This window comes from Leptidea sinapis, chromosome 29, assembly GCF_905404315.1.
Source record: "Leptidea sinapis chromosome 29, ilLepSina1.1, whole genome shotgun sequence".
In the NCBI taxonomy this organism is placed as follows: Eukaryota; Metazoa; Arthropoda; class Insecta; order Lepidoptera; family Pieridae; genus Leptidea; species Leptidea sinapis.
The window spans coordinates 10,737,967-10,760,171 of NC_066293.1; the positions used below are offsets into that span (position 1 = coordinate 10,737,967).

Consider the following 22,205-nt stretch of genomic DNA (forward strand, 5'->3'; position numbering starts at 1 on the left):
TAGTTATTTTAAATTACATTGTTTCAGCGTGTTTAGGAAGCTTAAAAAATAATTTTGGATCGCAATTAGCTTAATATGCTTCCTTTTTTAAGTTTCTCCATTTTTAGGGTTCCGTAGGCAAATGGCAAAAATCGGAACCCTTACAGATTTGTCATATATCTGTCCGTTCGTATGTCACAGCCACTTTTTTCCGAAACAATAAGAACTATTTCATTTTATTATCATAGGAAAACTTACAGCTAAATACAGTAATAGTTTGGAAAATATTTACATAGAGGGCTATTTACAAGTTTTCGCAGATATTTACTAGCTAATTACAAAACAAATTATTACTAGATTAATATATACAATTCGAAGATGAAAAAATCTAATCTAGCGACATGGTAAGATTCGTTAGTTTATATAAGAACGTGTTCAATAAATACTTACTTAATAGTATTATATACAATCTTTGTTAAACTAAAACTTTTGAAAACAAGTTTTGAAAAAAATTTACAAATTAAAGCCACATGCAAAAGGCTGATAAAAAAATAACTATGTTCTTACTTAATAACCAAGAAAAACTAAAGAATAAAACAATAACTACGAACAATGATTAACCATCTTGCAGTGCTTTCATATTTTTTTGACTTCTTTTTTAAAACATGGGGCAGAGTGCTGAAAAATATCTATACCAGCTCTTTTAACCAAGTTGTTGTAGGTGACAACTATTCTACACAAGGGGGCGGATTTGCCTAGATTCGATCTAGTTAATCTAGGCCTGAACGTTAGTTTTTTAATAACATGTGACCTAGCATGACGCTTTGGTACCGCCCTCCATCTATAATATTTTTTAGGAAAGAGAGATCAATTAAGTCCCTGCGATCAGACAGTGACGACGCTTTATAAAATTTTAGAAGGTGTAGGTGTTAACCTTTTTATGTATTTTATCCTTGTATGCTAGGTGCCGTAAGAACTTCTTCTGGACTCTCTCTACCCTATTCTTATGTGTTTGATAATATGGGTTCCATGCCATAGAGCAGTATTCAAGTCTGCTTCGAACAAGCGAATTAAAAAGTGCTAGTTTAGTAGAAGACTTTCTAAAGGCCTTTGTATTCCTGATGATGAATCCCAACAATTTTAGTGAATTTTTAACTATATTGTCAATATGAGGTATAAAGCTTAATTTATAATCTACGATCACGCCAAGATCTTTTATTTGATTTACTTTTTCTAAAATATTGTTTTTGATACTATAATAATTGAACTCAACATTTTTAATTTTTCTGCTGAAGGTTATGCTTTTGCATTTCAAGTGATTAATTTTAAATTATTGAGATCGCACCAATCAGAAAGTCTATCCAAGTCCCTTTGAATATTAATTGAATCATATATGTGATTAATCTTACTGTACATCTTTAGGTCATCAGCATATATTTGGAACTGACAGTACTTGACACATTCAATAATGTCGTTTATGAATATTCCAAATAACAAGGGCGCCTTTGATAGGTCCGCGTAAACACAATCTACTTGAGCTTATCTATATCTATATATATATCCAGAGCTATTACTATTACGTCATCCACAAACCAGGTTAAATTAGACATAGTTCTTTTTTCATGCATTCATCTTTTTTTAATGAACCCGTGCTGGTTTTCTAACATCAATGGTTTCATGTACCATGCTAGTAGCGGACAAATTAATGTTTCAAAAACTTTAGAAAATATTGATAAGATACATATTGGTCTGTACTTTGCAATGTCTTTTCGATCCCCACTTTTGAATACGGGAGCTACCCTGGCCCTTTTCCAAATACTTGGGAATTCACCGTCACACAAAGATTTGTTAAATATTAGTAATAACGGTTCTGCTAGTAAAACAGAACAACGTTTAGCAAATATGGGTGGTATATCGTCTGGTCCGGGCCCTTTATTAACATCAAGGCCTTTTAATTGTTTTATAATATCCATTTTAGTTATGTTGATACTGCCTAATTGTGAGTTATGTATGGAATTTATATTAATAGATGGTTCTGTTTTTAATATTTTGTCTGACGTTATGTACATATTTGAAAAGTGATTTGCGAATTGATTGCAAATATCTGTGAATGAGTAACCATTAAGAGACATAAGAGCATAATAGTCACATTTATTATTACGCTTTTGTTTTAAGTAAGAATGAATAAAATTGGATTTAAATAATTTTATGTTCTACCCTTTCTAAATAGTTTTTATTATCTAAATTAATAATTTTTTCACATCTTTCTCGTAATAACATAAATTAAATTTCATTCATAGGATTACAATATTTTAATTTCAGTTTTCTATATTTATTCTTCTCAGCTAATCTTTTAATTAATATTTTAGAATACCAAACAGGATAACAAATTTTATTTTTAATTTTTTTCTTAGGCACACATTTTTCAATTATTTTACGCAGCTGTACATAAAATATCGTTGTCATATCATTTACAGTTTGACACTCACTGAAAAGAGACAACCAATTAAGGCCCTCAAGCTTGTCATTGATGCCTTCATAATCAGCGTTTCCAAAATTATATTTTATGATCACATTAGGAGACAGCAAAGCTTCTTTTTCATCTAATCTTAATTATATAGATATATATATATATATATATATTCTAATTTAACTTAATATGTTCTACAAATTGAGGTATTGTTGTCGATATTATTAATTTGTTTTAAATTGTTCGTTACTGTTCTATTAAATAAATCTATATCTATGCTACAGTCTCTGATAATGTCATTATAATGCTGCATGCCCTTAAGAGGATTGAATTTTGTCAATAGTATTTTGATACCATTGGGACATGTAACAGTACCACGTGCCCCTGGGACTCGTAAGCATATGCGTTCTAGTAACTCTGGACAGTCTATAGTTCCGTTTGCGATATTCAGTAGATAAAAGAGGTCGGTTATTCGCCTTCTTTCATGTAGTGGAAGGATGTGGAATTTCTTGCATCTGTCTGTATAAGAAGGGATGTAAATTTTACTTTTAAATTGTAGATGCCTGAGAAAGCGCTTCTGTATACGCTCCAGAGGAGTTATGTGTATGTGTTCTAGTTTGGATTCCAGACTTGTGAGCCGTATTCGAGATGGCTTCAAACAAAAGAGCAATACAAAATTTTTAACGTTTTAATAATGTTAAAATCGGATGAAACTCTCAATATAAAACCAAGTGCTTTTGATGCTTTGTTAATGATATTATCAATGTATTGGTCAAATAATAATTTAGAGTCAAAGATAATTCCTTGATCTGTTATTGAGGTTACTCTTGTAAGTTGCGATCCTTTAAGTTTATAATTAAATTGAACTGGTTTAGGTTTTCGAGTAAATGAGCATATGTAACACTTATTAACATTTAAATCTAGTTTATTATATGTACAGTAATCTTCAAATCTTATGAGACCGTGTTGTAGCTTAATTGCATCTTCAAAAGACGCGATTGTAGAAATTATCTTCATGTCGTCGGTGTATAAAAGTATCCAAGAACTTAGAATGCATTGAGAGATATCATTAACAAAAATTGAGAATTGATGTTAAATTTTTGTTAATGATGAGGAATAATGGGAGCTAGTAATGATCCTTGTGGGATTCCAGATGGTATTTCTATCGTCAGGGATGTATAGCCACCAAGCACTACTGTTTGGCACGTAATACTGACTTAAGAGGAGAACCATCGAAACAAATTTCCTCTTAAACCCACTCACTTTAGTTTGTGCAAAAGTATAGTATGGTTGATTCGATCAAATGTTTTAGTGTAGTCAAGACAGACAAATATACATCTTTGAGAAGATATTCAACCTTTCTTTTGTTCATCGCGAACACTTTGTTTATTATTATTTTTTTGTGTTTGAAAATATGGTTTTGAACCAAAGAAATATATTTTGTTTCAATTCTGAATCGCAGGCGAACGTGGTGGCGCAGACCCGTATCAACTACAACGAGCGGCAGCTCCTGCAGCTGGTGGTGCGACACCTGCAGTCCCGCGGCCTGCTCGAGAGCGCGCTCACCATCCAGCGGGAGGCGGGGCTGCCCGCCGTCACCGCCGCCGGCCCCACGCCCCCGGCGCCGCCGCCCGTCTACACCCCCGTCAGGGTCAGTATTGTATTGTATTGAGAGAGGCACGGCCGCCATCTTGTGTGGCGGCAGCTCCTGCTGGTGGTGCGACACCTGCAGTCCCGCGGCCTGCTCGAGAGCGCGCTCACCATCCAGCGGGAGGCGGGGCTGCCCGCCGTCACCGCCGCCGCCCGTCTACACCCCCGTCAGGGTCAGTATTGTATTGTATTGAGAGAGGCACGGCCGCCATCTTGTGTGGCGGCAGCTCCTGCTGGTGGTGCGACACCTGCAGTCCCGCGGCCTGCTCGAGAGCGCGCTCACCATCCAGCGGGAGGCGGGGCTGCCCGCCGTCACCGCCGCCGGCCCCACGCCCCCGGCGCCGCCGCCCGTCTACACCCCCGTCAGGGTCAGTATTGTATTGTATTGAGAGAGGCACGGCCGCCATCTTGTGTGGCGGCAGCTCCTGCTGGTGGTGCGACACCTGCAGTCCCGCGGCCTGCTCGAGAGCGCGCTCACCATCCAGCGGGAGGCGGGGCTGCCCGCCGTCACCGCCGCCGGCCCCACGCCCCCGGCGCCGCCGCCCGTCTACACCCCCGTCAGGGTCAGTATTGTATTGTATTGAGAGAGGCACGGCCGCCATCTTGTGTGGCGGCAGCTCCTGCTGGTGGTGCGACACCTGCAGTCCCGCGGCCTGCTCGAGAGCGCGCTCACCATCCAGCGGGAGGCGGGGCTGCCCGCCGTCACCGCCGCCGGCCCCACGCCCCCGGCGCCGCCGCCCGTCTACACCCCCGTCAGGGTCAGTATTGTATTGAGAGAGGCACGGCCGCCATCTTGTGTGGCGGCAGCTCCTGCTGGTGGTGCGACACCTGCAGTCCCGCGGCCTGCTCGAGAGCGCGCTCACTATCCAGCGGGAGGCGGGGCTGCCCGCCGTCACCGCCGCCGCCCGTCTACACCCCCGTCAGGGTCAGTTTTGTATTGAAAGAGGCACGGCCGCCATCTTGTGTGGCGGCAGCTCCTGCTGGTGGTGCGACACCTGCAGTCCCGCGGCCTGCTCGAGAGCGCGCTCACCATCCAGCGGGAGGCGGGGCTGCCCGCCGTCACCGCCGCCGCCCGTCTACACCCCCGTCAGGGTCAGTATTGTATTGAGAGAGGCACGGCCGCCATCTTGTGTGGCGGCAGCTCCTGCTGGTGGTGCGACACCTGCAGTCCCGCGGCCTGCTCGAGAGCGCGCTCACCATCCAGCGGCAGGATGTGGTATTCGTTTCTTTGTTAATTTTATATGCTGACACTTTTAAACATTAAAGGGCATTTTTTCTAAATAGACCATTGGGAAATACTGTTTAAGTCATTTTGAAAAGAAATCGAGTCTAACGAAGTTTGGATAGCTTCAAAAATCTTTAAGTCGTCGGCAAATAACGAAAAATTTTAAGATTTTATATGGTCACACAAGTCGTTAATAAATACTAGAAATTATATAGCACCTAGATGGGATCCCTGAGGGACTCCAGATGGAGCCATGAATGGATCTGATTGATATCCGAAAACCACAAATTGTAGTTGTCTGTACGACAAAAACGACGAGAGCCATGACAGCAAAGTTCCTTGGATGCCAACGTTATCTAGTTTACTTATTAAAATTGAGTGGTTGACCCGATCGAAAGCTTTACTAACATCCATATAATATATAGCGTCCACTTGGTGTCCCTTGTCTATATTATCGATTACTTGAGTTGTAAATTCAGTTAAATTTGTTACGGTAGACATTTTATTGCGGAAACCATGCTGTTGAGCGACTAAAATAGATTTTAAACGAAAAGAAAGATAAGGATATATCAGAGATTCGAAAACCTTACCAAAAATGGACAATAGAGAAATTGGCCTGTAGTTCATAAATATATAATCCCAGTATAAAAAATATCCCAGTGGCCCTAGATCGATTATATATAAGGTATAGCGGTTAGGACAGAGACGAAGCTCAGTTTTTAGTGAAAATAGACCAGCTCCTTTTCTATCGTCTAGGTTTTTCAAGGCTTTTTCTATTGAATTTTGGTCTAAAGAAATTTTAAATAGAGATTGTTCCTGAATCGGCAACTGCGTTAATATGTGTGGTAGAAACTATATTAGGCTTGATTCTAATGTCCGTAATCTGGTTGTGTATAAACTGTGGAAAAGTGTTCAGCATAAGCGTTACAGATTGATGAGGGAGACGATATTTGTGTGCCTTTAAATGTCATTACGTTTGGAACAAAAATTACGAGTAATGTAAGTTACATTTTTTTGATAAACAGACATTACTGAAAACCATCTTCACGCCCTTCATTATCTAGACAAAAATATGTGCTGTGCCTCTAAACTAGTATATTCTATGTCTATTGTAAAACCAATATGTGTGTTTAGTTAATGAAGTTATACTTCTTTTGACGCGTTAGGGAAAAATATCAAAGTGAATTTTACCATGCTCGCGCACACCGTCACCCAAATTCGACACCCTGACGTTAGATGGTCAACTAGACCATTTGTCAGCTACCAAGACCAGTTACTTAAGCTACCAAGCCTCTTGTAACTCATATGTCTACCGAACCACAATATTTAATGAAATTTATTTACACGTTATTTAACTAAATTATGCGGTATAATAATATACCTAATACTAATTGGATGCATAAAGCACAGCAAGTAAATGTATTAAACCTTCTTTATTACAATATTATTTTTTCTACAAACGTAAAATAGCACGAGGAATAAAGTTTTTCGAGGATTTTTGTTTTATTATGCCAAAGAAGAATTTTCTTGCGGTCGTACATAAAAGTACACACACATATTTATTGTTCTTCAGAATGGTTTTCATTAGTTCATTTATAAATATAGGTTTTATTATAAAAATGGCATTTATTTTCTCAAAATTTAATTCCTTTAAATTCTTTTTGATGTCATTTTTAATATACTAGACACTACTACCGCTTCGGAAATAAATAGCGCTCTCAGAGAGAAGAAGTGGTGCAAGAATCTCACCCAGCATTCTTTTTTTTGCGCTCTTTTTAATGAAATATACAATATTGTACTGTCATTGCTATAAAATAATCATAGTCTAGTACCAGGCTGTCGGATCACTTAGATATTCAGCTGTGGAGTAGTAGGATTATCGACAGAGCCTTTTTGTAATTAAACATTTAAGTTTATAAATAAATTTGATAATGTCTGGACAGTGGCTGGGACTTTATTATAAAAGTGTATACATTAACCTTTAAAGCTTTTATGTATCTTATGAAGCTTTATTATCTTATGTTATAATAAAAGAGGTGACGACTTTTTTGAACGTATATTAAATTTTCATAAATGTACTGACAATGAACATTCACAATATTTATTTATTTAAATTTTTCTTTAAGTGACTGTCTATAACCAAGCTGATATATAGCACGAACAGGTCTCTTTTGCAGAGCAAACACTATATTAATACCAGCAGCATGACCCCACAGTATATAATATAGTAATATAATATTTCAGACGCGTCTGTCCGTCGGCCGGGCGTCCACGGGCACGTTACAGCGGGACCCCCCGGAACACAACCACGTCCAGACTCCCACTGACGAGAGCAGTCCACTGCCGGCCGTCATCAAACTCAGGTCAGAAACTCTTATATTTTTTATGACAATAAGGGACGAGACGAGCAAGACGTTCATCTTATGGTAATTGATTCTTGAAAATCCCCAAAAATTCTGAGTGAGTGGTAGTTATTGAAGTTATACTTCGTTTGGCGCGTTAGGGAAAAATTATCAAAGTGAATTTCCCCCCCCCCCCCCCCCCCGTCTACACGCTCGTCAGGGTCAGTATTGTCCACACGAATTGAAAGAGGGACCGTCCGCCATTTTGTATTTTTGTGACCATAAGGGACGAGACGAGCAGGACGTTAAGCTGATGGTAATTGATACGTCCTGCCCAATACAATACAATGCAGTGCCGCTCAGAATTCTTGAAAAACCCAAAATTTCTGAGCGGCACTACAATTGCGCTCATCACCTTGAGACATAGGATGCTAAGTCTTATATGCTCAGTAATTTCACCAGCTACGACGCCGTTCAGACCGAAACATAAGAATGCTTACATACTACTGCTTCACGGCAGAAAAAGGCGCCGTTGTGGTTCCCATAATCTAGCCGGCATCCTGTGCAAAGGAGCCTCTCACTGGTAAATTATTATTTATTTATACCAACGTTAGTGTTAAAAATCCCTTTATTCAATAAGATCAAAGAAATAACACAAGTAATACTTACTATCAGTTTGACTTTGATTGAACAGTTTGTTATCTTTTAAGTGATCTCTTGTCTCTCTCACTTCTGGGATTAAATATATAAAGAAAATCATTCACGTGTCATACATTTTTGGACCAAAAAATGAAAATGCCGGCCAAAAAGTCCAGTCTGTGGGCAAAATGGTTACGTCGTAATAAAATAATTGAAAAAAAAAATCCTTTGGTGATAAAAAGGTTGGAGTGTCACTATTAAAAGCATGGATATCTTACGTTATGATATAATACTTGATAGTAAAACACAGTGGTAAGGTTGATGAATAGTGTTGGAAAAAAATATTTACTCATAAAATAAAAATAAAAAATATTTATCAAGTACTAAACAGCATTTATTTTGTTTGTTCGCTATTATAAGGTAAGGGCAACATTACTAACTAAGAAAAAAACGCACCCAGGTAGCCGTCCATTTTCATTAGTTCTCCGAATTCCATTTGAAGTTTTGACAGAGAGAGATAGAAACCAGTAATGTTTGACTCTAAAAAGACAACATTCTATAATATAAAGAAAATGAATGTGTTAAAAATAGTACGTTTTTATATTTTGACCACTAGGTTTTGATCTTTAAATATTTTTTTATTATTTTATTATGACGTAACCATTGTGCGCACAGATTGGACGTCGTAGTAAAAAATTATAGAAATTATATATTCTATCCGAATATTGTACTTTTTTTTCTGGCCGGCACTTTCATTTTTTGGTCCAAAATGAATGACGTCCTTTTAATTTGTACCAAAATTCAGAGATGGTGCGGGAGACAACCTGGGAGTAGAACAAGGCATGTAAAGATTTACGGTCTTTGCGGACAGTTGGCTTAGTTGGTAAGAGCACTCGCACGGAACCCAAGAGTTCGAGTTACCACATCGTCCATAAATTATGGTACAAATGAAAATTTGTATATTTGTACAATTTACAAGCATGGCAAGAAACTCAATGCCACTGTTTTAGATCTACATTAACAGCTACAAATAATTTTAATTACAACATATGTAAAGTGATGCAATAAAAATACTCAATGCCACAAGGTACAAACTTACAAAAGTTAAAAAAAGTATACAAGAGTTATTGCGTACAGTGGATGCAATCATACACAGACTGCTTATAAATAAAGTAATTATGCATTATATTTACGATTATAAAAAATATAACAACTTTAATTTCTCAAACATTTACCACAGATCCTGGTAACCGTGTCATCCAACAACCACAAGTGGCACCAGTTTGAAAATTTAACTTTTCTAATTTAAGGTCTAAGAAGGTACACAACTTGAACAAAAACACTAATGGGACATCTGTATTCGAACCGGGGTCTTCTGCTTTCCGGGTCACCCAATGTCCCATCTGAGCTATTATAGTAGCTAGATAGATTTCTCGCCGAAACTACCTGTATACTAAATTTCATTAAAATCGTTGGACCATTGCTGGTTTAAAGATATAAGATTAGGTAATTTAGTCCGCCAATTCTTAATTCAAACTACATTTGACTGTAACGTAACGTTGGCTCTTAATATACGTTTTTGACAATAACCATGTCTTTCGATGTTGTAATTGGTTTTCACCGTTGTCGATAGAAAGGTGCAGCCGTGCAGTATATCGAGCTCGCTGCCCAGCACGCCGGGCTCCGAACACAAGCGCTCGCTGCAGCGCACGTACGGCGTGGCGGGGGGCGGGCCGGGGGGCGGGGCCGAGCGGGCCGCGTCCCCGCCGCGCGTCACGCTTCACTCCATCATCACCGAGTACCTCTACAACCAGCACGCGCTCTGCAAGAACCCCGTCGTCACGTGCCCTCAGTTCAACCTGTTCGAGTGAGTCTTACACCTTATCTTTATACAAAGACACATAAATCCAAAAGAATATCTGTCTCTTCTTTCACTCACTTGGCCACATAATAGAATATAAAAGCATTTTATGCAACAGTTGTATAAAAGGGTCACAAAAGTTGAGCGGTGTGGGTTGCAATGGATGACGCCTCGAGCGTTTTTTTATATGCTTATACAACGTATCGCATACAATAATTATTAATTTTCTGAGACTTGGAGTTTTAAATTAAACAAACAAAAACCACAAGTAAAGTAAAAATACCTTTAACGTAACGTATAAAGTCGATACCTTTAACGATAATTTATAATAAATCTCTAAGGGATGGTAAATTTCCAAGTGAACGGAAAAAAGGGAAGGTGTTACCTATATTCAAGATCACGATCAATATTCAAGAAGGGTAATAAATCGGAAATAAAAAATTATAGACCAATAACGGTACTAAGTACTCCTGCCAAAATATTTGAATCCTTTGTCTGTTCCTATGGTTTTGTTAAAAAATGACCAACCCTTACAAATTTGTTGTGTTTTACTGATTCTGTAATAATTGAAATGAGCAATGATAAGGAGGTTGACGCTGTGTATACAGATTTTAGTAAGGCGTTTGACAAAGTCGACCACACCCTGCTAATACAGAAGCTAAGAGATGCATACTGCTTCTCGGAAAGTGTTTATGTAGTATGGTTACAATCATATTTAGCTCATCGACCACAAGTAGTTAAGATAAGTGGGTATCAATCTAGAGAATTTCAACAAACATCTGGCGTTCCTCAAGGCTCTAATTTGGGACCATTATTGTTTACACTGTTTATAAACGATATTTCTAAACATATTTTAGAATCAAATTACGAGTTATATCCAGATGACTTAAAAATATATCGTACAGTTACTTGTTCAGAGGATCAAACTAAACTACAGAATGATATCCATCGTGTAGTGTTATGGTGTAAAAATAATTTGATGGAACTGAATGCGTCCAAATGTCATTTTATAAAATTTTCTAGGAAAAGAAAGAAATTTGAGAGTAATTATCATATTGATGGCATACATATAAATCAAATAAACCATATCAATGATTTGGGTGTCATTTTAGACGAGGTGTTAAGATTTGATAAACATGTTGACAAAATAGCTCACAAAAGTTTTAAAATGCTTGGGTTTTTCTTTCGTAACACCAAGGCTTTTACATCAATTCCTACGCTTAAGCTTAGTACTATACTATTCCCTTGTAAGATCTCAGGTTGAATACAATTCGGTAGTCTGGTGCCCCTATTACAAAAAGTACATCACTAGGATTGAGTCAGTTCAAAAAAAAATTATATCTAAGTTGAGTTATGTTACTATTATAAGTTACAAAGACAAATTAAAATCCTTCAATATGAAAACCTTAGAATTGCGAAGAAATGCATCACAAATTATTATCTTATATAAATTATTAAATAATCAATTAGGCTGTCCATTACTTCTATCTAAGATTGGATAATGTGTACCACATTATCCTTGTCGTATTAGTACATATCTGCCAGTATTTCACCTATCCAACTTATTTCAAAATTATATAACAGTAAATTCCGTAGTAATAGTAGTATTCATATAAATTTTAATACATTTGGAAATTTTAAAAAATACGCATTTGAACTCTTATAATTTGGATGTATAAAATTATAGTTTGAGTAATAGTAAACATACGTATTGTAGTAGTATTACTTAACTTACTGTGCATACGTATAAGTTAGATATATAAGTATAAAATGTAAGAAATTTTACATTATAAGTAGTCATAATATTAATTGTATATTTAGTTGGTAAGCCGTTTTTAATAAATAAATAAATAAAAAAGTAAAGCGGGAATTGTATTGTTGTAATATACACACACATCTCTGTGCGTGGTTTAATTTTTACTTCAAGGGATGGCAAAGTTGAAAGAGCGCTAGGATGGAACCCGAGAGGCCACGTGGGTTCGAGTCCCGCATCGTTCTTAAATTTTGGTTATAGATTAAATTTAATTATACATATTATGATTTCGAATAAAATATCTTACAATTTAGGCCTATCGCAGATGACATACTTTTTGTGCTGTCGAGTCTGCGGCACACAAAAAGTCTGCAGTGCGCGCAAAATGTCTGTGGCAGATATTTCAAAGACTCGACTCACACAACGTACACTTGCGCTCATTTTGTCGGCAGAACTGTAGAGATGTACACGCAATGGAAGTACAGAGATTGCGGTGTATTGTTTCGTACTAGAGATATAAAAAAGAAGAAGAAATAGAGAATTTTGGGTTCATCCTATTCTTTCAGAACGATTATTAAAGGGACTGTTTTATATTAAACATTCAGTTCTAAAATTATATTCAAATAAATTTACACACTTCATCCCACAATTTTCTTTTTAAATTTCTGTACAGCACTGGTCTGTTTTCTTTTTCTTGTACCAACATCGATACATCGATTTATAGCGCCATGATACAGGTCTATCACTAGCAAGCGCAGACTAAACTCTAAAGTGAGCGCGTGTTAACGCGAACGTTATATGTGTTGGCGTACTTTTTGTACTGCACGATGGGGCGCGGTGCGGCGCGGTCTGTCATATCTACGAGGATATGTGTAAAGTCAAACTTTTTGCGCGTCGTTTGCGGTATTGCATATAATTCTATATGTTTTATTATCACAGACTAAAAAGTGTGTCGCGGATAGTCTGTCGTCTGCGATAGACCTTAATACCATATTAACTACACAAAATAATATCATTGCTGACCGTATGTCTCCACCGGCAGGCCCCACAAGTGCCCGGAGCCGCGGTCGGGCGCCGTGGCGTCGTTCGTGTCGCGGGGGGCGGAGCCTCGCAACGTGGCCATGCGCACGGTGCGGCGCGAGCTGGGCGCGACCTCCTCGGTGCGCGCGCACGCCGGCCTGGCGCACTCGCACTTCGCGGCCGCGCGCACGCTGCGCCTGCAAGACGACGACGCGTACTTCACACACAGTATATTCCACGTGAGTACACAATTTCTAGATACGAAGCGACAAGCTAAACGCTCTCTACAATACTGACGCTCAGGGTCGCCCTTGCGTACCCAGTAAGAGTATCGTCTTTATTTAGAAATACGCACGAAATCCAACTAAGTCGATTGTCTTTGGTTGCGCCAGGGAATTTAAAGTGGACTGTATTAATAAAAAGTGGTACTCACCTGAGTGAGTGTCTGTTCACCTGAACAGAACAGGAATCATTGAAGTAAAGGGAATAGCCGGTACTCACCTCTTCTGCAAGATCCTGGGTTCTTCTATATTCGCCTGAGTGTGCTGGCGAACCACAATATATATATCGCGGGACACTTAACGAAGAAATCACTACGATCTCATGGCGGCAAATCAACAGGAATTGAGGATTTCCTGGATTTATGCTTAAACGTTGCGGGAGCTCAACCTTCGCGTGCGGTTACTTGACGGAATGTGTGTTACGCCATACGACCATAGATGTCGCGGCTCGCGGTTTATTCTTAACTTGTACCGGCTAAGGTGCTGGGATAAAGGTGTAAGGGGTAAAGGAAAAGGTTGTATGTTATTAAAGACAATTGGCGTTACCATTTTCACCCCCCTTTAATGGGTCACCATTATAAACCCTTCATAAGATAGTATCTAGAGTCATAGTATTTCTTATACTATGACTCTAGAAACGCACGATGTATGAGTACACATACGGATACAGAATCACGGCGGAACGGTACAATATTAATCATGCTACAAACTAAAGCGGTTCGCGTAAATAAAGAAATATTAATAAACAAGACTTACTCTAAATATAAATAAAAACTAGCGGTAGAATAATAGAAGTGCGGTTATATTTTATTGTTTAGGTAGAGGACACAAACGAGCGACCGACGTAGGTAAGTTCCTTTCACGGTTCTTACAGTGCAAACGCGCGTGACGCCGTCCTTCGAGGGATGAACCTTCTCTATGAGCGCCAGGAGCCAAGATAGAGGAGGAACACTATCATTCATTATAATTACTACTGTCCCTGGCTCTATGGATGCGGTAGGAGTATTCCACTTCTTCCGAACTTGTAAGCTGTGGAGATATTCCATTCTCCAGCGGTTCCAGAACGACTGAACCAAATTATCTAATAACGAATGTCTATGAAGTAAGCTGACTCTGTCAGACTCCACTTCAGGCGCGGGTATAGAGTTTAATGAAGCGGTTTGTAAGAAATGAGCTGGAGTTAGAGCCGAGAGCCCAGCGGGGTCAGAGCTCAGTACTGTCAGCGGTCGCGAATTGAGCAGACACTCTATCTGAGTGAGGACAGTACTGAGTTCTTCATATGATAAAAGTTGTTGTCCGGTTACTCGGAACAGATGCGTTTTTACAACTTTTACAACGTTTTCCCAGGCACCTCCGAAGTGTGGAGAATTTGGAGATATAAACTTCCACGTTATTCTTCTCTCCGCGTACTCTATTTCTAATTTCGGACGGTACTCTACATCGAGGAATTTATATAACTCGCGAAGATAGGAATTACTACCTTTAAAATTTGTTGCGTTGTCTGTATACATAGTTTGTACCGGACCCCTCCTAGAAAGAAACCTCTTCAACGCTGCGAGAAAGCTCGGAGTGCTGAGGCCTGTGGCTAACTCAACGTGTACAGCACGAGTAGTGAGGCACGTAAAAATGCAAATGTACGCCTTTTCACTTCGGACGCCACGGTGACGTACCGGTGTATAAGCGATAGGACCTGCGTAGTGGCAGCCTGTATGTGTGAATGCCTTAATAACTTGGCATGTACGACAATCGGGGAAGTCTACCATTAGCGGGTAATTGGGGCGCGGTTTTAAACGAAAACAAGGATTGCACATGTGGACGCGTTGTCCTTGAACTCTTGGCGCAAGAGGGACATCAGTAGTTCTGGTCCGGCGTGTAAATTTTTTACGTGATAGTGGTCGATAATCATACTTACTATATGATCACTGCGCGGTAATATAACGGGATGCTTATGAGCATAATCTAAAGCGGAATTGGATAGTCGACCACCTACAAGGATTAAACCGTTGACAATGAAGGGCCTCAGTCGATTAAAAGCTTGTGAACAAGGTTTATTATTTTTTATGTTATTATATTCTACTGCAAAATATTTGCTTTGCAGAGCGCGGAGTATTTTATTTTGAGCGGAGTTCATTTCACTGGCAGATACTGAGTCAGTTCTGCGGCGGTCTACAGACGCTGTAATAGCGCTGCGGCGTGATTTTACATTTAGATATCTATAAACGTAAGAAACAATCCGAAGTAACTTAGGCCACGATGAAATACGAAGCGCTAAATCATATAGCACGCAATATCATGATTCAAATATTTTCTGCTCTGTGATTGGAGAATGTTTATGTGATTGTAAAATCAAAGGGATTGCCGATTGTAAAGCAGCCTACACACCGGACCATTTTTTATTCAAGATATTTTTGTTGTGTTGGAAATTAAATGAGTTCACATTTGATAGGTTATTACCTAAGCACTTTAATGTAGGATTATTGGAATGATTGATGTCTCAAGGTGACGAGCGCAATTGTAGTTCCGCACGCGTTTTTGGATTTTTCTTAACTCTTGATCGGCACTGCATTGTAGTGGGCAGGGCGTATCAATTACCATTCGCTGAATGTCCAGCTCGTCTTGTCCCTTCTTAACACAAAAAAATGTATTATCCAAAAAAGATAATTCTAATAGGCTTCTATTAAGAAATTGTTCTTCACGGATAACTTTAGTCAAAAATGGATGTCTTTGACCATTCTCGTATTAATAATAGATAGGTAGGTATTTCATTCGCGCGCCGGGCATTTGCAAAGCATTGGAGTTTTAGTAAGAAATTTCTGAATAGCAGACCAGAGGTTAGAAATGTGGAGGCTTGCCCCTATTATGTGGGTAAATATGAACCTTGTCCAATTTAACTCCCAGAAGACTCAAGTTTGCGCGTATACCACTAATAAAACCCCATTTGTCGTATCACCGCTCTTTGACAACACTTCCTTTACATCCTCGCCTAGGATCGGAATACTGGGTCTCGAAATCTTGAGTGATTGTCAATTTCGAGGCCACCTGGAGAGCAAAGTCAAATAGGCTGTCATCTCTGGTCTGGCGCACCCCAGTATAAGCAACGCAGAGCAGCTCGAATTGTCGGGCACCCAGTGCTCTGTGAACGGCTGGATCACTTGGCGTTGCGTAGAGATATCACCTCATTGTGTGTCTTCTACCGCATTTATCATGGGGAGTGTTCCGAAGAGCTGTTTCACCAGATTCCTGCCGCTGAATTCGGTCCTCCACAGTGCGGTTTTCAAGGAGCTTTCTTATGAATGAACGTCCTTGTGCGGTGTTTCCGGGATGGTACGACATGGGTACCTTCAATAAAAGCGCATACACCTTCCTTTAAGGCCGGCAACGCTCCTGTGATTCCTCTGGTGTTGCAAGAGATTGTGAGCGGCGGTGATCACTTAACACCAGGTGACCCGTACGTTCGTTTTTCTTCCCTTTCCATAAAAAATACAAGCCACGTGTTATTTCGGCGAGTGTGCATACTCCTTAATCATAATACCAAATTCAATGGACATTTTATTTAATAATTTTTATACTTTAGTTGTGTGCCGACATTCATGTTTGTTAGATCGATCGTCGCGTTGGACTTTTGGATTGCAGTATTTTCGTATGATAATCATGGCAGTTTATGGGAACAATGAATATTACGACATGATATTGTGTGTTGGTGCGGTGACAAATAACAATCTGGTCGCAGCTCGCGAATTGTACCACCGTCGGTACCGGAATAGTAGTTCGCCGGGCCGAATTATGTATTGAAAGGGAAGGAAGGAACATTGAACCCTTCCTTTAGTGGTGTTGCTGCAAAACCTATGTACCTCCTTATAACTGTATCATGTGTGATGTACCTGGGCTGTTTTGAATGTACTAGTGATGAAATAACTAGGTATCTACTTAGGTACCTAACTACCTAAAACATAATCAACATGACGTGATGTGGTGTTTTCTGTGTATTTATTGTGAAACTCAAGGAGTGTTAAAAAGCGCAGCAAGATTGGTATATACTATTATTATCGAATACCTAATGTTTAAGTCCGTAGGTAGGTTACCTAATTTTGTTTACAAACAACGGCTCCGCCTATATTAAATGGCGGTCTCTTTAAAAGTTAGGGTTGTCTGAGAAAAGAAATTGAAAAATAATATTTTTATTTTGTAGGGGCTTTTTTCATTCTTATTTATTCAAATTTAAACATCACAATACTATTGAATATGCCTTATATAACGTAGCTTTGAAGGGATGTTATACCCTTTTTGATTCACGTTGTATAATATAGAGGATATTGAGGCATGGTTCTTGTCTGGTTCTGCGCATGTCAGCTAAAATTGTATATATTGTATTAAGTAGGTTTATCAATTTTGTTAGTATGATTTAAAAGGTGTGCTCTAAGTTTCTTATTGCTAGAATATATTATGTTATTGTCACTCCCTATGGCAAACAAATATATTTCTACTCTATTCTGAAAATTGATTCAATATAAATACACGAAAATTTTGAGAACTGTTAATTAGCCACCACAAACTTTAAATTAGTAACGATATTCTGTGATCGTTAGTAGAATTTAAAATTTATATAAATCTCTCCACTCACTTAGGAAGGGGAACGACCCGCGCCACGAGGAAGCCACAAATAATATTTACCCTGTGCTTTCCCACAAAAAGAATAGGGAAGTCCCATGCCCAAGCAAGGACATAAGAGGCGACTGATAACGGCGCCTTTTTCTGCCGCGAAGCAGTGATATCCAAGCATTATAGTGTTTCGGTCTGAAGAGCGCCGTAGCTAGTGAAATTACTGTAGCACTATTGTAGTGTCGCTCCGAATTTTTAGGGTTTTCAAGAATCCTGAGCGGCACTGCATTGTAATGGGCAGGGCGTATCAATTACCATCAGTTGAACGTCCTGCTCGTCTCGTCTCTTATTTTCATAAAACCACTTCAACAATTCCAATAAAAACATTAGAATTTAAATAAAGGTTGTTTTTGTCCCCACAGCCAACCCAGCAGCAACTCCTGTCGGCGACGTCATCCGGTGACATTAAGATCTTCAACCTGTTCACTGGGACCGAGGAGAACTCCTACCAAGTCCACGCCTCCTATATCTATCACATGCAGGTAGACTCCACTTCTACTTTATTAACTTCAGAACTTACGATGTAGCCCATGTAACCCAGTGGCTAGTGACCCTCCCTACTGAGCTAGAGGTACCGAGTTCGAATGTAGGTGCAAAACATATTTTATATGATGAATATGGGATGTTTGTTTCCGAGTCATAGATATTTATATGTATTTATGTATGTTAAGTAAATATATTTTATGTGCACCCATGCTTTAAATCCTCTATTAAAGATTCTGAAACAGTTAGCTTATTGCCAACATTAAAACACCCAATGTTCTAATAACCATTACATCATCCAAACGAGTGTTGTAATGTTGTACTGAATTACATAACAACACTCCTATGTTTTTTTTTATCCCTTCATGCGCAAAGAGTTTCAACAGACAGCCACATTCTTATTGCTCGATGCGTGGTATCTGTATGAATTTCAAAAAAAGAACATTTTCGTTTACGCGCGCTCCACACTCCCAGAACGGCGCGCGCCGTAAAAAAAAGTAAGTTACTCGAATCCCCGCCATTTTTCTTCGATATTTTTTTGTTTAGTTTACAAAAAATGAGCGATTCATTTTAAACGCTGCAAAAGAACATTATATTCGAGTGAATTTTAATTATTGCACTATACAAAATGTAAATAACTACTAACATAAATAATTGTTTCATTAATACTTACTTTATTTGTATATAATCAGTAATGAATGATATTAGGTTACTACTAGAAATGGTGATTTAACTTTTAATGTTAGCAGTAAGCTAACTGTTCCAGAATCTTTTACAGGATTCATATTATGGGTGTAGATAAAGTCTTGTATGCAACTGTTGATAATTAGGTATTAAAACACTCATGTGATACTATTATCACATCCATCATAAATCCACATTCCTGTTTTAATACCCCTTATTACACAACAGTTGCATAAACAACTATTATTAAATATATCGTTGTCTCTCACCCATTGCACAGGCTATACCATTTTGTAGCAAGATAGTTTGTGTAAATATTATTAAAATACTTCTATAGCCAGATCTAAACATATCACAAACGACGAGAAAGCTGTTGAATGAAAGGGAAATATTGTGTATAGAAACGCGAGTGAAAACGAGGAACAGGGAAACCTTTATATGGCTTTCCTTAAAACGTTTCATCATCATCACTTTAGCCGAAAGACATCCACTGCTAGACAAAAGGTTTCCACAATGATCTATATGACTATCGGTCCTGCGCTGGCCTCATCCAACCTACTCCGGCAATCTTGTGCAGATCGTCGGTCCATCTTGTCTACTAAGTCCCACTGCGTCTTTCGGTACGTCGACATTGAAGGACTTTACGGCCCCAACTGTCCGTCGTACTATGTGATCTGCCCACTCACACTTCAGTTTCTCAATCATCTGGGCTATGTCGATAACTTTAGTTCTCCTAAATCCTTAATACTATAAATAAAAATAAAATAAATCTCTCGTCTGCAGGCCAGCATGGACGGCTCGCTGCTGCTGGCTTCGTCGTCCAACTCCTGGAGAGCCACCTCCGCCTTGTGGGACATGAAGGACTTTGAGCAGCTGTGAGTATATACCATCACAATTATGATTATTGCACTTCTTTAGCTGCGTTGGGCACTTTTTGGTAGGGTAATTAATTTAAAAAATGAATATCAATTTATATAACTATATCAATATAAATAGACATCATTTGAAATGTTGTTGAAATCTCGTGCGTTTGCGTCATCGAAATGCTTATAGCAGTATATCTGTAGCTATACAGCTGACGTATTTTGCAACATTAGTGATGTGTATGTCTTATAAGTGAAATTGAATGGATTTAGTGAAAAGTTTGAAAAGGGGTGCACTTAGGGGTTTACTTCGAATTCACAAAAATACCTCTTAACACTCGCGAACCGAACTATTCTCGAAGGACCATGAAAAGGGGTGCATTTAGGGGTAGATATATGTATATTGGTTTAATGGTAAAAGTATTTATTCACTTAAGATACTAAATGAATCTATGACACTTGGTAAATAACTATAATTAATGGTTCTATTTGTGAACACGCGGATTTCTACTATTGATTGGTTAAAATGGTTACTCGGACCAGTCCTGTAATGGTTATAGACAAATGGTTAATGATAACTAGCACCGGACCGATCAATGGTTACTCTCGTACTGCATCTCTACTATGCATTGGTAATGATGGTTAAAATGGTTACTCGGGCCGGTCCTGTAATGGTTAATCGTAACTAGGACCGGCCCGATCAATGGTCACCCGCGTACTGCCTTACTAAAGGCAACACATGGTTTTATTACAATTAATTTTATCTTCTAAGCAATATTTGTAATATAATGCTGTTCGATGGATTTACTTCGAACAAAGTTCAATGTTTATATACTGTGCATTGTTGAAATAGAGTTTTTGTTTGATTTTTGTTAAATAATTTTTATTTGAAATATTTATTAAAGAAAATTTGATTGATTTTTATTGTATATATTTTTCTTTGTAATATTTGTTTTAAAAAGTATTTTGACAAGAGCCTTACGTTTGTATTGTTTAATGGTTTTAAAATAAATAATTGTGTAAAATAAATCGGTTCATTCAATTGACTGAATAAAACTGTATATATAAATCTATGTATTTACATGAAGTTAATATTTTAGTTATATTTTTATTCAAATACTGGTAAAAATTGATTTTGTGTTTGATAATATATAATGGCATGTTTTCGTTATTGGACTTGGTAGAGTGCACTATCGGACTATATGTTCCGCTGGATAAACGCATAAAACAAACATTATAATAATAAAGTATTTTTTTACGAAGTCATCATAATATATTATTGTTTATCAGGGGCGTGTCTCGCTTTTCTAGCAAAGTAGGCACTGTAGATCTAACTAGTCGTAGTAGAGCTTTGGAATAAGCGAACATTGCTTACAGTAGGTATTTAGTATCTAGCGTAAGGAAAAATTTTATGAGTGGATGTTCAAGAGAAGTTTGGAAATAAAATAACGGAAGCAAATTAAACTAAATTAACTTTAACACTAGTGCTATATTTATTAAGGTTCATTACGAGGTAGGCACAGCCTAATTGCCTATAAATGATATGCATGCCCCTTTTAATAAAAATAAAACCTTTCCGCGCTTTGGGGGTTGAAGTGATGCGCGGTGTATATGCTTTTACAACAAGATCCCAGAAAATTTTCAAAACAAATGTATTAATTTAAATTTATGTGGTAAAGGTTACTATAAGATATATGACTTTCTTAATCATACTACAGACTAGGAATGGAGCGACCACCCTCTGGATACACTGAAGGTGAAAAAAAAGTCTGATGAGTTTCTTACGCCCGTGCTTCTAAGTTCTGAGGCATACATTTTTCGGATGGGTGCTAATTTTTGATATTGATTTCTATTTTTAATTTGAAGAGGGGGCTATATATATTACTTTACCTTCGGGGTCCTCCATCCCTCAACCCTTAATTAAGGATGAATATAAAGTGTACGTGTTTTATTTATGTTTCCACCGGCAGGTTCACATTAGAGAGCGAGGAGTACATAGAGTTCTCGAAGACGTCGTGCGACCGCATCATCGGCACCAAGGGCGAGACGGCGACCATCTTCGACACGAGGAGCGGCCGTCAGCTGCTGATCCTGGCGCCCACGATCAGCAACCACTACGCCAAGAACCGCGCCACTTTCAACCCCACCGACGAACTGGTGCTCTCCGGTTTGTTAAGACTTTTTGGTTGTTTTATGCATTTTACTCGTCCAACCCTGAAAGAGCCTAAAATGTTGTGTCTAAAATTATTGATTTTTTTTTTAATTAATTGGTTATTGTAATAAACCCCATAATTAA

The 22,205-nt window shown here is 38.4% G+C and overlaps 1 protein-coding gene across 1 annotated transcript in view; it reads left to right on the forward strand.

Moving 5' to 3' along the window:
* Window positions 1-1,147: 1,147 nt before the first annotated feature.
* The window catches only part of LOC126973573 (DDB1- and CUL4-associated factor 1), a 28,955-nt gene continuing 7,897 nt past the window's right edge, over window positions 1,148-22,205 (forward strand). The window contains exons 1-8 of the mRNA XM_050820900.1: window positions 1,148-1,152; window positions 5,137-5,191; window positions 7,569-7,687; window positions 9,939-10,172; window positions 12,962-13,178; window positions 18,242-18,361; window positions 19,830-19,921; window positions 21,880-22,076. Of these exons, the coding sequence (XP_050676857.1) occupies window positions 1,148-1,152; window positions 5,137-5,191; window positions 7,569-7,687; window positions 9,939-10,172; window positions 12,962-13,178; window positions 18,242-18,361; window positions 19,830-19,921; window positions 21,880-22,076 (1,039 nt within the window). The remainder of the gene's footprint in view (window positions 1,153-5,136; window positions 5,192-7,568; window positions 7,688-9,938; window positions 10,173-12,961; window positions 13,179-18,241; window positions 18,362-19,829; window positions 19,922-21,879; window positions 22,077-22,205) is intronic.